This window comes from Phytophthora infestans, genomic scaffold (genome assembly GCF_000142945.1).
Source record: "Phytophthora infestans T30-4 supercont1.60 genomic scaffold, whole genome shotgun sequence".
NCBI lineage: Eukaryota > Oomycota > Peronosporomycetes > Peronosporales > Peronosporaceae > Phytophthora > Phytophthora infestans.
The window spans coordinates 752,301-766,099 of NW_003303699.1; the positions used below are offsets into that span (position 1 = coordinate 752,301).

A 13,799-nucleotide genomic window follows, 5' to 3' on the forward strand; every position below is an offset into this window, starting at 1 on the left:
GTTGGTAGCCTTGAGGAATGTCTCCGCGTTCTCACGGGCCATGATGTGGGGTGCCACCGAACGTACGGCGGCAGCAGCCTCGGACTGAGCAAACTGCAACTGACGCTCCAAGTCGGCAACTCGTTCTGGTAATGCCGACAGCGCGTCAGGAACAGGTTGTATCGCAGCAAGGACATCATCGAAACCAACAGCAGTCTCGAGACGACGCTGAGTGTGTATATCGCCGTGGAAAGGAGGCACAACGCTGATCTGCACTTGGTGACGAGCCATTGCAGTCAAGTACGGGATTATCGAGGTCATCATGTGATCGACCGATGCCTCCGTACTTTCAGCCAGTATGGCGCGCAGCGAATCTTCGGTGAGTGGTGGTGAACCACCAGCTGGGGCAGGAGGAGCAGCAAAAGCCATCTCCGCGGATTCAGCAACGACGGGGAGTGCTGCAGGAGCTACCACAGGGAGTGAAGAGTCTGGGGCAGGAAGCGCCGAAGGACCAGTTGATGACGCCGCTGTCGGAGAAAGTGTAGCAGACTGAGGGACGTTCGAACCCTCGGCCTTGCCCTCCTGAGAAACAAGTCGAGTAATGCGAGATGATGAGCAAGGTGCCGATGATTCAAGAGAAGGATGAGCTGACGTACCTCCAGCTGTTCACGTTCGCGACGTCTACGAGGATTGAGACGCTGAAAAGCGTCGGACACGGCTCGATTCAGACGCTTGGACATACGGTGGCGAGATGGTGAATTGAAGAATGAAGAAATGTCACAACGAGCACCAGTACCGTGGCATCCATTGCGACAGGGGCAGTTGTGGTGTAGTGATTTCTCCGTGGTTGCGGATTATCACCCGTAGACAAAGACGTGACACCGCCCAAGTTGTTCAAGCGACGAACCCTCGGTCGGGTGATGTACGGAGACGCCAAGGTGCAAGGGACTCGACGGCGTCACCTCCGAGTTTTCAACAAGTATCGGATACGGCCCTATGTCACTGAATCCAGGCTGTCCTTATTATTAATAATGGACTGGCCGGATTCGCATTCAGCGGACCATCTACGGTACGAGCCCTCAGTGGCGGTTAGGATGAGTTCGCGGAATACTCAGCGACCTTTGGAAGACACGTTCACCGTCTGGGACAGGGCGCGGACCGTTAAAGATGCTCATGCGACGGTGCAGACGACGCTTGGCATGCAAGAAGATCCATAACGGATCATTGTTCACTTGATATTTGTATACTTGATTAGGACTTCTTATTAGGAATAGACCCGAAAGGGTAAGCTTAAATACAGAACAGAATTTCCACTCAAGCACACAGAGCGACGTCCGGCTTCAAGGTAAGCGTCAGGTCAAGCTTGTTTGAGTGTGTTATGCCTGTCGGTGAACTCGAAGCTCTGTAGCGAGGGTTCATCCGGCAAGGCCAAGAGACTTCGTGTATTGGCCGATTATTATCGGGAGGTTTTACGTGACGGCTTATTGTTGCCTATTTGCACGACTGGGAGTGCTTGAATTGCCTCCCTTTTCTTTCTTCTGGCCGAGTGTTGAACACTCGGTGATCTCGTAAAAGGCTTACCCGTGCCTGGTACCCTTCCGCTGTTGGGACCACGAGGATTTAAAACACCTGCTAGCTTTGCTCGTGCTAGTAGCGTGTTCTTATTTTACTGGTTGGCCTATATAAGTAGTTTACAAGGTCCAGTTTGTCCCGGTGCAAGGGCAGAACTGGGGTCTTCAGGTCCACCCGAACGATCGTTTACTATCCTAGTAGACGTATTGTTGTGGGAACATCCTAACTACATCTGTAGCTAGAGTTCACGTGGGATTTCCAACACCACATTGTAAACTGACTATATTTATAGGTAGGTTAAGTTTGGGTTTAATACAAACTATAAGTTACCTATTGAAAATGCAATGTCATTTAACCAATGGTTGGCTTTGAACGACTTTGGTACCTTGTACCAAATATCCCGGAGTATGACATGTCATACTCCTGAAGTGTGAAGTGTCACACTTCATGTAACCAGGGTATACTTAGGGCTAAGTACCCCGTTACATATTCAGTGAGTCACTCAAATTCAAATTTCCCGTTATTTCGAAACTGCCCAGATCGGTCGTATTTCGTACTTAAGTGGATTTTCTTTTAAGGTAACTATTGCCGTTCATTCAAGGACCGCGCTCGGAAATTTTGAGTACACGCACAATGTACTTTGAACAATGAATAACCCAAAACCGACATCGGATTCTAATGGGTGGGTGGGTGGGTAACCCCGTTCCTAATCCCAGCCCACAAACCGTCAAAGTAAATATAGAAAAAGACGCGAGTCACGTTCCATATGCCAGTTCGACGTAGTTTAGGTACTTAGTAGTGTCATGGTGACATCGAGGTGGATGCACGCACGGGTGTGGTGTGGAGCTCTCCCTTCGTACCATTTACTGCCCCAAGACGAGGCGGAACTGGAGGTGTGCCGATTGGCTTTGCTGATAGGGCCTTCAAAGTTTCTTTTATTTGTTCTAACGCTTGCGGCTTTGATCTTAGAAACGAATTAGCAAAGTCTACTTCAATTCTTTCAGGTTTGCGGATCTCCGGATACAGGTGCAAACTGCATAAGCCTCAAAATCTTCAGCACTAAAATCTGATGTTGCGTTCGTGTGTCGTGGCAGATTCGACTCAAACTGAAAGAGTTACCGCAGCCGCCTCTATCTGCGAATCCAGCGGTGTATTGGAACGTTCTAGAGCTTTTTGAAGAGTATCTTCCTCTTCTACTTTCCATTCAACGCTACCATGTGGCAAGACATCCCAACAGCTCACCATCTCCGTTTCTTCTCTCTATTTATCCGCCATTATTTTATGGTCTTGGCGAACTCGATCTCTTCACCGATGGCTTAGTTGGAAAACAACAGCAAATTCAGTTTAGTATCGCAGTTGAATTAGTGCTCGTTCTCTGCTCACTGGGTCAACTGCACGCTTTACATGCCGAGACTCAGATCGTCCAGGGAGGAGAAACGCTAACAACAACGAGTTGGCCCAGACTGCAACACGCTGAGTTGTCGTGGCAGAGTGCAGAAAGCTTTTATCGCTGGGCAGCATCGTACTCGAAGCAGAATAGGGACCATTTTGACTCTAATGACTCACAGTCAGGATCAAACTGGAAATTCTTCCAGGTCGTGGCGATTACTGCCGCTTCTCTGGCACGAATGTGCTCAAGTCACCGACTGTCTACTCATTTGTCTGGTGTACGCTCAAAGTGATACATTTAGCTGCGATCTGACACTTGATTTTTTTTTCTTCTAACGTTCGTATGTTGTATTGCACCAGTTGGCGCTTACGGATATTCGACCTGAACAGCTGTTTCGAATCGGATCTGTCTTTGCTCGACGGGCTCTTACTCTTATTCGTGAGATGAAATCTAAGCAGCTTGGCCGAATAGATAACAGGTGAATGCTACCATTGAGAAATGGCCTGGGGAGCTGATGATATCGAATAATTACGCCTCGCTTTCAGGTTTTCTCAGCAGGTGAAATGGTGTCTAAGCGCTTATGAGGTTCGATGGATGACAATTCACAACCAGTGTGAACTAGAAGTTTATCGGCTGGATGCAAACCCTGGTGCGTTATGTGAGAGGCTCACATTATCTGTCAGCTCCGTACTCACTTAGCTTTCGTGGAATTAACAGAGATAGCGATCTATTACTGTGAGCACCTACTTAAGCTGCGAATGCCACCTATATCCTCGATATCGTCCCAGCAGCAGGAGGTATCTTTTACCCAATTTGCCCATGAGATTCAGCTAAAGCATCAGATTCATCTCACTGAAGCTCTAGATGAAAAGAAAAGGTTATTAGGCGGCTGTCGATCTCGATTTGGAACGATGGGGTCATTTGCAGCGGTTGGCAAGTGCTTGGATGCTAAGCTGTTAAGTATCCAAGAAATGGGCCCAGTATTTAATCAAGAACAGCGATTTATCGATACTATTGTTGAGGAAGAAGAGAGTAACTACGTGTCTCCTTTTCTCGTCGAAGTAATTGCTACGAACGTCGATCAGGCAATTTTGCGTGCAAAGTTTGATGCTCCAGCGTCAGATTTGTTAAACGAATATGGAAATAAAGCATCCAACAAGCCTCTAGAGCGAGGAACGAAGCCCACCACCAACAGCTCCATGGAGCGTCGTATGGTCACAGCAGAGACAGGAATCAAGACAAAGTCTCTTACACGAGCGAAATCCGCAACAACCGCATCGACTGCTGAACAAATGAAAACTCATCCATCAAGTGCAACACCTCAAGGCTGTGGCTGGGTGACGATGAGCTATGGAAGCAAGTTACTACACTTTGAAAAGGCAATGGATCCTCCAGCAGCAGGAAACCAACGAGATATTGATTTAGCTCTGTGCAGACACCTGGATTACACCACTCGGCGGTCTAGACCGCGACCTTCATCATCGCCTAGCTATTTGCCTTCCAGGAAGACCACCAAGCCACTTGATCGTAGCGAGTCGAGTTCAGCCGACCATTCAAAAATGTGGCGAGCACCTTGTGCTCTCTGCGAGCGAAGATTCACGCGCTCCAGTCTGTCTGGGGTAGTCGTCATGAAGCGGGTTTGCGATATCCGTCGCAGATGGGGGGTCCTTCAGAACTCCAACAAGATTAATAATCCCTCAGTCTTATACGGAACAGCAAACGTTTGTCTCCAGTGCCCACTGCCAAGTTGTACTGGGATTTGTAACTCTCACTGCTCACCTGTGCGTAGGCATCCAACACAATTGCGAGCATCATATTCAGCAGCATGAGACTTACGACGATCATGTAACCCCGGTAGTAAAACTTACAGACAAGGGCATACAGCCCCTGAATACTATTGTAGTCGAAGTTCCCGAAGAGCATATTGGTGCAAGTTTCCGTCGCAGTTTCCAAGGACGAGAACTCCTCGACTCTGTCACCGAATAGAATGGCCCCAGACACAGCAAACGTCGCGAAGATGACGACAAAAACGATGAAGAACACACCGAACTGATGCAGTGCACTGGCCACAGTTCTCGTGAGGATACTCAGCTTTTGGATGGAAGCGGAATATCTCCAATATCCGCAGCCTGAGCAGGAAAATGGCAAGCGTGATGATGAGACGCACCGCCACGGTGAGTTGAGCCACCGCCTTGAGTTTGTCAATCACAACGGACAGCCGATCTCGAGCCTCGGCATCAGATGCCCAATTCTTCCTTCTGACAACGAGAGAAGCCAAGCTGTTCCTGAAAATCCTATGAGTAGGAGGATGGAAATCCACACAAAGCAGAAGGCAGCAACCGCTACTGTAGAAGAATGCTCGATAACGACCCAGACGTCACCACAGCCAAGTTTTCCAATACCTGAACGGCGATATCGATATAGTTTGCGGAGTTGTGTATCCAGTGCGAACAGGAAGAAGATCAAGACGACGATGTCCGCAGCGGTGGCGAGCGACTCACTGTAGGGATTGGAGAGAGCAGGTCGATGAACTCGTTTGTACTGAGCCTCCTTCCGATAAAGTGAGCTGCATCTCCGTAACTGCATAACCTTGCAACTCGCCGTTGTATGCGACGATAATGATCAGCAGTTCTTCAGTAGGGAAGTCGAGCCAATCGCCTTGAACCTTGAAAGCGTTAATCTTGCCTAATGCTTCGATCGCAGGCGTGTCAAAGCTTATCAGCTTTTGCTCCGTTGTATTGTTAAACGCGTCGTAGCAGTGAGGATACAACTTCTCTAGGAATGGCTACGTAATAAACGTGTGTGTCGCCTTTCGAGTCACTTGGAAGTTGACGGCACCCAGCACTTTGTTGAACGTGGCTACTCGTCCCCATAAGTCCTTTGGATAGGTCTTACCGTTGTAATCTTGCGTGATGAAAACGGAGGGCACAAACGTGTCTGTTAACCAGTCGAAGGCGTCAGAGATGTGTAGAATTTCATCGCCGAGTCCGTCGTGACCGTGTTAACCTCCTGATGTCCCTAACGTTGACGACAAAGCATAACCCTGTTCGTACATACTCGTCGCCGTGATGTGCGCAAACAGCATCGAGACAAAGGAGCAGAAGTAGAGCACGGAAATGGGAATGTGGCACACGGCTCTGATAATCTTACCATCGTGGCGAAGCGAGTCGTACGCGGTCTGTACCGAGACCTCAAGAGGAGAGGCATCACTAGTTTTAACTTTTGGTGAACGTTGTCACTTGATACGTTAGGGTCCCTGAAACTAGAGATCGACTTCCTCATGCTCGACGATTAACATAAACCTCTACAACAGCTGAGCCAGTAGTCGTTCGGGTGTCGGAGAGACAACGAGAAGAAAACCACATTATTAACATTTTCTCAAAACAAAATAAAGGTTTAAACTACATTACAGTGCGTCTCCTTCTCCCTCACTCGCCCTTGCTGCTCTTCGACGACTTGGTGTCAGCCCCTCCAACCAATAACTTCAATGCCCCAACGACTACAAATATGTTCGCCGACAGCACAGCGACCCACTTGATTCTGGTGGCAATACTCACGACGTTCTCGAGCATCTCCCACCGTTCGGGGAAGAGCCTAAGCAAGTTCAGGATGGAAACATTCTCCACCACGTCACTTGTCGCTGCCAGGACAGGCAACATCCAGACAAGTTGGCTGTCCGGCCACAGACGACGCATAAGTCCCAATAAAGCAGTCGAGTAGATGATTGGGAAGAGAAACAGGTCGAAGATGTAAAAGTCCACATACAACGCTCTCCCCGACACGCCCAGACACTCCAAGTGCGGGAAAATGGCGCCCGGAAGCAGCCAAAAGACGCTATCCAACACACCGCTGCACTGTGGAGGGAGCTCTCGCACCCACTGCTTCTCCATCTGCAGGATCAGCAGGAACGACGGTACCAACGCGCCAAATGCCGCCGCGAATATGTGCGTCTCCCACGTCATCGCTCACTTCAACTCAGACACATAAAATTCGTCCAGACAAAAAATAGTCCATCACAAATGCTTTAGTAACCGGTAGTCAGCTCAAGTACCGTCGTCCGTCGCACCACCAACCAGCCTGGCGACGTGCGTGAACCTCCTGTGCGCGGCTCTGTGGCGCTGCGTCATGACCTCCGATCACCCACCGCCCACGCGCAAGCGCAACCAGCCTTCGGACCTTCAGCAGCAGCTTGAGCGTGATGAGATCATCCAGCAAAATGCTGCGCCAGTGCTCGGCGTGGCTCCCGTCAAGCGACGACGCTCGTCGGCATCCTCAGCTGAAGAACATTCGTCGTCTACAGTTGAAGAGAAAGAACAGCAATCGGCCTGTGGAGAGAAGGAGGTAAATCTGGACGGAGCTCCTGAGGGCAAACTGTTCCTTGTGACAGTCAAGACACGGAAGGAGCTGTTAGAGAGCGAGGAGGTGGCCGCTGAATCTTTGAAACTGGACCAGCTGCTGCAGCTCAAGCAGCAGAGCGCAAATACCAAAAATGCTGCTACTGATGACGATGTCGACGTGGCTTGGGGCCAGGAGTTCAAGGCGCTGGACTCGCTCCGCCGCTTCGCCAAGTATCACCAGGACGAGGCTCGACGTCAATTGTAAGTGACAAAACTGCTCTTGGCTCTGCAAAATAGGTGTTTTGATGACGCTGTAACTGTTGATATAGAGACAATGAAGTGCTAAAGACGTTGGTACTGCCGGCGGCGTCGAGTCTGCGCTCAGCTATGGCTCGTAACGCGCTGCTGTGCGTGCAGGATCTGATCCTCGAACTCAAGGCAGAGACAGCCAACCATTTGGACATTATTGTGCCTGTGCTACTGAACCGTGCATGCTCCGAGAAGCAGTTTCTAAGAGACTTGGCCCGGGAGGTGCTGGACACGACGCTGCTAGCGGGAGCCAATGAGAAATTCTTGCTGCCACTGCTGGCCACAAGCACAACCGAGAAGAGCGCACAGGTCGTCAGTGTGGTACGTCTTCGATTGCTTTAGTGGAAATCTAGTTGGGGTTCCGGCTGACGTGGTCCCTATTGTGAAAGGCTGGATTGTACGTGACCAAGTGCATCATCCGGATGGACCGCCAACGTTTACGCAAATTTCTGCTGGAGGCTCGCGGCTCGTTTTTTGACGAAATGGCAGCTTTCCTCAACTGCAAAGTTGTCGAGTGCAAGGCAGCCACACGACGGACGTGCCAACATTCGCGCCGAGTCATTGGGGTAAGGGAGTCTAGCGACAATCCGTGCTTCTAGTTTGAGCTCAAAATAATTGTGGCTTTTGATGACAGAACGAGGAGTTTGTGGCCTTGGTCAAGGAGTCGCTGAGCGGCAGTGCGCAGTTAGATGTCCTGAAGGCTTCGGAGATCCGCCAGGCAGCAAAATCTGGTCACGCCAAGTCGAGCATTCGCGAGCTTATGATGCAGATGAAGAAGCAGCAGCAACAACAACAGAAAAAAGTGCAGAGCGGAGGGAATGACATTTCAGTTGTTGTGGTAGCTCCTCCATCGTCTCGATCGAAAGCGTCTTCGACCCAGGCACCTTTATCGTTATGACTACAATACTGGGGTGGGCTATCACGCAGAATCTCCCCGTTTTGCTGTAATGGGTTGGTGTGTGCTGCGTGCTGCGTGCTTCTGACGCCGAAGTGGCAGTGTGATTGATTTCAAAATGGTCATTTCGCCTTACAAATCTGCTGCGTTTTCCCATGAGCTGAAATAGCAGCAGTGCTTCTGCTGAGCTAATGCAAGAAGGCTCGTTACGCCTGTACATGAAGAGTTTAATTTGTATAGCCCCTTTCAAATTCCCGGCTGGGCCTCGGTGAAATCGCGATTGTCTCGAGGCAGCGGGGCCGTATGAATGAAGTCTGATATCATTCACGAAAAGAAAGAAACACGGAAATGCTACAGTCCGTGCGTCGACTCCGGTTATTGTCTATGTCATGCTGTCCATGATTGTAAAATATTTTCATTCGGTAATTTAAACAAATCCATTCGTTGAGTGCATGTATTGTCCAACTCTCATGCGCTATACATGTACAGTTGTGCACGCAGGGCGGACCATATCAACAGTGCCAGGGCATAAGTGCACAACGTAAAGCAAAAAACAAACGTAAAGCAAAAAACAAACGCAAATCCAGTGCACTGATATTTTTTTTGTTAATTCAGTACAAAATTTACGCCAATCTTCTGCATAATCTTGGCGTCAGACGCGAGAATTGCAGGCGCGCAACAGCGCTTCCGGTCGCGATAGGCGTCCGGCAAGGCGGCAACGTCCGCCGTCCGCTTAAGAATACTCTGGACGGTAGTGCGCTTTACAGCTTGGGGGGTCTTAAAGCGCTCCGTTGCCCAACGAGCAAATTCGGAGTGAGAGCATGCAGGATCTGACTTGCGCTTTCTCGCACAAAGACTGCTTTTGTGAGACATGTAGGAGGAAAGGCGATGTCCCATTGTCTTTGGCGGTAAAAATCAAAGTGTGTGCTTGTAAGAAGACGTCCGATCCAAAATTTAAAATCAGATCGATGCGGCATGTCATCGAGGGGAAAACCGTTGAGGTTAATTGCTAGAGTGGTGATGGGCAAAGGTAATTGCGCATCCGATTCGCGTAATCATAAAATCTGGCAGGGTATCGACTGATACCGGTGCCGAATTGGAGGTGCACGAGTAATAATAGGTACCGGTACAAATCTTTTGTGGTGAAGTGCTTTCTCAGAAATAAGAGAATGGTCCAGACGCGGGGTCACTATCCCGAATCAGTGACAATTTCAAGTGATTATAGAGGATTTGGGTTGTTTGGCACGGGTGCAAGTTGCCTGTGGTGGATTAGCCATGGCGAGCAGCACCCCGTATGGAATGACGATGGATCTGATATGAGCGATGTACGAGAAGGCAAGATCCACCAAGACTTACCTCGGATCCACCCTTACCTGGATTCACTAAGATGGATATGGGATATACTATACAAGAGTGGATCGAGTGCGGACCTATGAAGGAAGGATGGTCGGTGCTCTCTGACGGTGGATCTAGTAGCCACGGCTAATGAAGAGTCAAGATCCACCGCGAGGTACCCCGGATCCCATACCTCCGAGTTCGTATCCAAGGAGGGAGGATCCCGCCTGGAGGGACCTGGATCCAGGGTATAGGGATGAGGGATACAGTGGATCTCGAACTTTCGTGGGACAACGGAGATCACAGATGGTTGCGAGATGATGTTGGATGATTGGAGAGCTCGGATCCACGGCGAGTGTACCATTACAGTGAGGTGGATCCAAGCGACCTGGATCCGGATGAGTGTACCCATAATAGGGTGACCATGATGATTACGTCATATATCCGGTGGATCTGAAGATAACACAGCTGGGATGATGGGTCAAGGGAAGAAGGGACATGCAGCCGAGCCTGGTAAAGGATTTAGCAGATGAAAGACATAGAAGGTAGAAACCCAGGCAGGTATAGGCTTAAATATCAATACAGACCTCAATTTGCACAGTAACACGCAAGTGCCTTCCTGCCCTCAAGAACCGGAACTACATTGGCCGTACGAGCTAGGAGAAGGTTGGGAATTGCGAATCTAGTGTTGGTAGTGATAACTGGATAATACATTGGCCAGATCCTACAACCTAGTGAGCTTTTCCTTTACTTGTGCAGATCCGACAGGTTAACCGAATTTACTACTTGGTCGGTTACACCCTAGGTCAAGCTGGTCCGACAAGGATCTCGAGTTTGTGTATCGCCACCAAGCTCTACGCGATTTCCTGCATCAAGATCCTGTCATGCAGATCCTGAATCCACGACAGATCGAAGATCCAAGGGAACCGGTGGGAGCACCAACGAAAACGGCGAACAAGTTGGTGGCAGTCAAAGATCTATTACGTTTGCTTACGGAGTCAGGCATCGTAGCTGGTGTGTTCGACGCAGAGGATATCTTCGAGCTAGACCTGGATCTCATAGTATCCGCGACGCGGGACCTCTTTGCCAGAGTGAAGTCCATCACCGGAGAAAGGTCGCGCACTATGGATCCAGTGTCGTCGCCGAGGATCAGCCAAGCTGCGTCCTCAAACTACGAATCCGCCGCTGAGGATGAGTCAGACACGTCGTCCGAACCACGACGCATGACTTTAGGACCCTCCGGGGCATCCATGCTGGAAGCGCGGGCGAGGATCCGAGGACAGGAAGCCCCTGTGAACGTGAAAGCTCGGGATCCAGTACGCCCTACGCGTGATTTGACACAATCCAGCCAGGATCGAGCCAGATCCGGCAAGAAGCCAGTGGGATTATCGTCAGATCAGGCTCGAGGTAATCGCCTCACGGATCCGGTCTCGCCAGTGGACCAGACGGCCACAGGCTCTTCCGACACTTCCTCAGGCACCCTGCAGCGACACTTCGAAGCTGCGATGAATCGCTTCCTGGCCGAACAGGGTATGAGAGCGCCCGTGCCACAAGTGCAAGTGCTCCACGAACATGGAGCACGGGACGTGGAGATGGAGTCAGTAGAGGGGGACAACTCCCATGATGAGTTCGACCCAGACGATCTGGATGGCCCATCCACTTCGGCAGCCGTGGTAGCAACGGCCACAGCCGGGGCAGGTGGATCGTCCATGATCCAGAGGGTACGGATCTCAGCGATATCGGATCTGAAGGAGTTCACGGGCAAGGATCAAGATGAGGACCGAGCGAGAACATGGATCAGCAAAGTCAAGTCGGCCCTCATGAGAGATCAAGCGTCGGATGCTGAGAAGTGTCTGACCTTTGCGGATCTGCTAGCGGGGCCAGCCAGGAACTGGTATCGGCAGCTGGGCAGATCAACCAGGAACAAGTGGCCAGATTTGCTGCGCAGTTTCCAGACCCAGTACTGTGGATTAGGAGTGTCGGTGGCACGACAATACTACCATGCTCGCCGCAGATCGGATGAATCCCCGTTGGAATACCTACATCGACTAAATGTGGCCGGTCTACGGGCCAAGTTGAAGATCAAAGATGGGGGATCCAAGGTACTGCGGGAACACGTGGATCATTTCATCGAGACGTTGGGAGATGTGGATCTGGCCGACAGGCTGACCCTGCTACGACTTCCCGACGCAGACGAGCTTGAAGAAGTACTGCGGGCGGTGGATCGCGCGAAACACCGCCAGAAGAAGGCGGCGGTCGGGTCCGGCAAGTATCGCCAAAAGGCTCCGACGCCTACGGCCCCAGCTCGACGTGTCCACCAAGTCACGGCGCCCGACTCAGGAACTGAGTCAGGATCCGACGGCTCGGACTCCGACCCTGAAGATTACCGTCGAGTCTGTCTCACTGCGTCCAACGATCGAACGGCGAAGACGGGAGACAACTCTCGACCGGGGGATACCGTACTCGGGGACCGTGGGATGTACAGATCCCGAGATCTCATGGACGGGGCAGCACAAGTCAGGTGTTCGCAGTGCGGATCCCGGAAGCACACTGAATCTGGATGCTGGAAACATCTGGTCTGTGAGAAGTGTGGCAAGAAAGGTCATCCCGGGGATCATTGCTTCTACGTGTGTCGCGGGTGTGGCGAGATTCACGACGTCGGCAAGTGCCCGATGGAAGAATTCTACAACCAGATCCGCCAATGGTTTGATCCAGCCAAGCACCGAGGGATGTTGCCGGAAGTGGCAGAGAAGATGTTAAACTAGGACGCTCGCCGGGTTTGAATCCGGTACGAGCCGAGCGTTCTAGGTACTGCATTTATGCATTTGTGAACAAGACATCGCTAGATCCAGGTAACAGGACCCTAGATCCAGTCGATAATACACGTGATCTACATGAAGTGTCAGTTGCCAGGGTCTCTAGTTTGCGCCAAGTGGACGAGTTTTCCAGATCCAAAGTCTCTTCAACCCTGGATCTACAAAGAGGAGAGACACGTGGTTACTGGGAGAAACGCCAACATGGTCGATGGTTTGAGCCTACCAAGGGTGAGGTCACTGCAGATCCACCTAAGGTCTGTCTGGTCACTGGATCCTGTGGATCTGAGGATGTTGGATCCATGGATCTGCTAACAGGGGAGTCCCGTGGATACTGGAAGTACCATGCCCCAGGAAAGTGGTTCAGACAAGCCAAGGTAGGGGGCAAGATCAACAATGAAAAAGCAATCCTACTTCTAGATAGTGGTGCCGAGGTGTCTATACTGGATACCGCCTTTGCTCGTAAGGTTGGGTGCCAAGTGGATGGGAGTCGGATCCAAGATTGTGTTGGGATTGGTGAAGGCGTATACCGTACAAACGGGAGAACGCGAATTAAGATCACGCTGGCAGGTTGTTTGGTGTATTGGTTTGACATTTGGGTCGGGGATCTCGCTGGTCAAGACGCCATCCTTGGGATGGATTTCATGGTGCCAGCTGGAGTGAGGTTGGATCTGGCGGATGGGACACTTTGTTTCCCTGACGAGATGCGGATCCAGCTCAGCGGACGGCGGCCGTTGTATGGAGCGAAGATGAGGATCATAAGGGCGGATAAGACCACCTGGATCGAGCCCGGGGAAACTTGGGAGCTGTCAGACCGGTTGAAGTGGGTGGAACATGAGAAACTGTGGGTCACTCGGGGCGAGAAATGGGTACCTACCGTAGTCCAAGGACCAGGTCGATCGCAATACCTCCAGGTCACGAACGTCAGCGACAAGAGACTATTACTGGACCATTATGAAGAGATCGGACGATGGTTGGCGAAGGACGGTATCCCTAGGCGACCTGGATATGTGTCAGTGGGATCCCGCCGCTACAGAGAATGGCAGAATCTGGTGTACGAGGCGACTACCGAGATCGAATCTCTCGGAGAGGTGGAGCTCCCGGCGGAGCCAACTGGCCCCTTGGTGGATCGGCCTTCATATCCAACTCCGCGAAAGATCCTGCAGAGA

At 51.0% G+C, this 13,799-nt stretch overlaps 3 protein-coding genes across 3 annotated transcripts; 1 reads left to right on the top strand and 2 right to left on the bottom strand.

The window, feature by feature from the left end:
• Positions 1 to 4,709: 4,709 nt before the first annotated feature.
• On the bottom strand, positions 4,710 to 6,026 carry PITG_17630 (uncharacterized protein; the record flags this gene model as incomplete). The annotated part of the gene is made up of 6 exons (XM_002896452.1): positions 4,710 to 4,720; positions 4,810 to 5,027; positions 5,262 to 5,437; positions 5,484 to 5,655; positions 5,740 to 5,878; positions 5,984 to 6,026. The coding sequence occupies 6 exons, from the start codon at positions 6,024 to 6,026 to the stop codon at positions 4,710 to 4,712; spliced, it is 759 nt and encodes a 252-aa protein (XP_002896498.1).
• Positions 6,027 to 6,369: 343 nt separating this feature from the next.
• On the bottom strand, positions 6,370 to 6,903 carry PITG_17631 (uncharacterized protein; the record flags this gene model as incomplete). The annotated part of the gene is made up of 1 exon (XM_002896453.1): positions 6,370 to 6,903. The coding sequence occupies one exon, from the start codon at positions 6,901 to 6,903 to the stop codon at positions 6,370 to 6,372; it is 534 nt and encodes a 177-aa protein (XP_002896499.1).
• Positions 6,904 to 6,972: 69 nt separating this feature from the next.
• On the top strand, positions 6,973 to 8,485 carry PITG_17632 (uncharacterized protein; the record flags this gene model as incomplete). Its single annotated transcript, XM_002896454.1, has 4 exons — positions 6,973 to 7,539; positions 7,608 to 7,908; positions 7,977 to 8,153; positions 8,222 to 8,485. The coding sequence occupies 4 exons, from the start codon at positions 7,067 to 7,069 to the stop codon at positions 8,483 to 8,485; spliced, it is 1,215 nt and encodes a 404-aa protein (XP_002896500.1).
• Between the last annotated feature and the right edge of the window lie 5,314 nt (positions 8,486 to 13,799).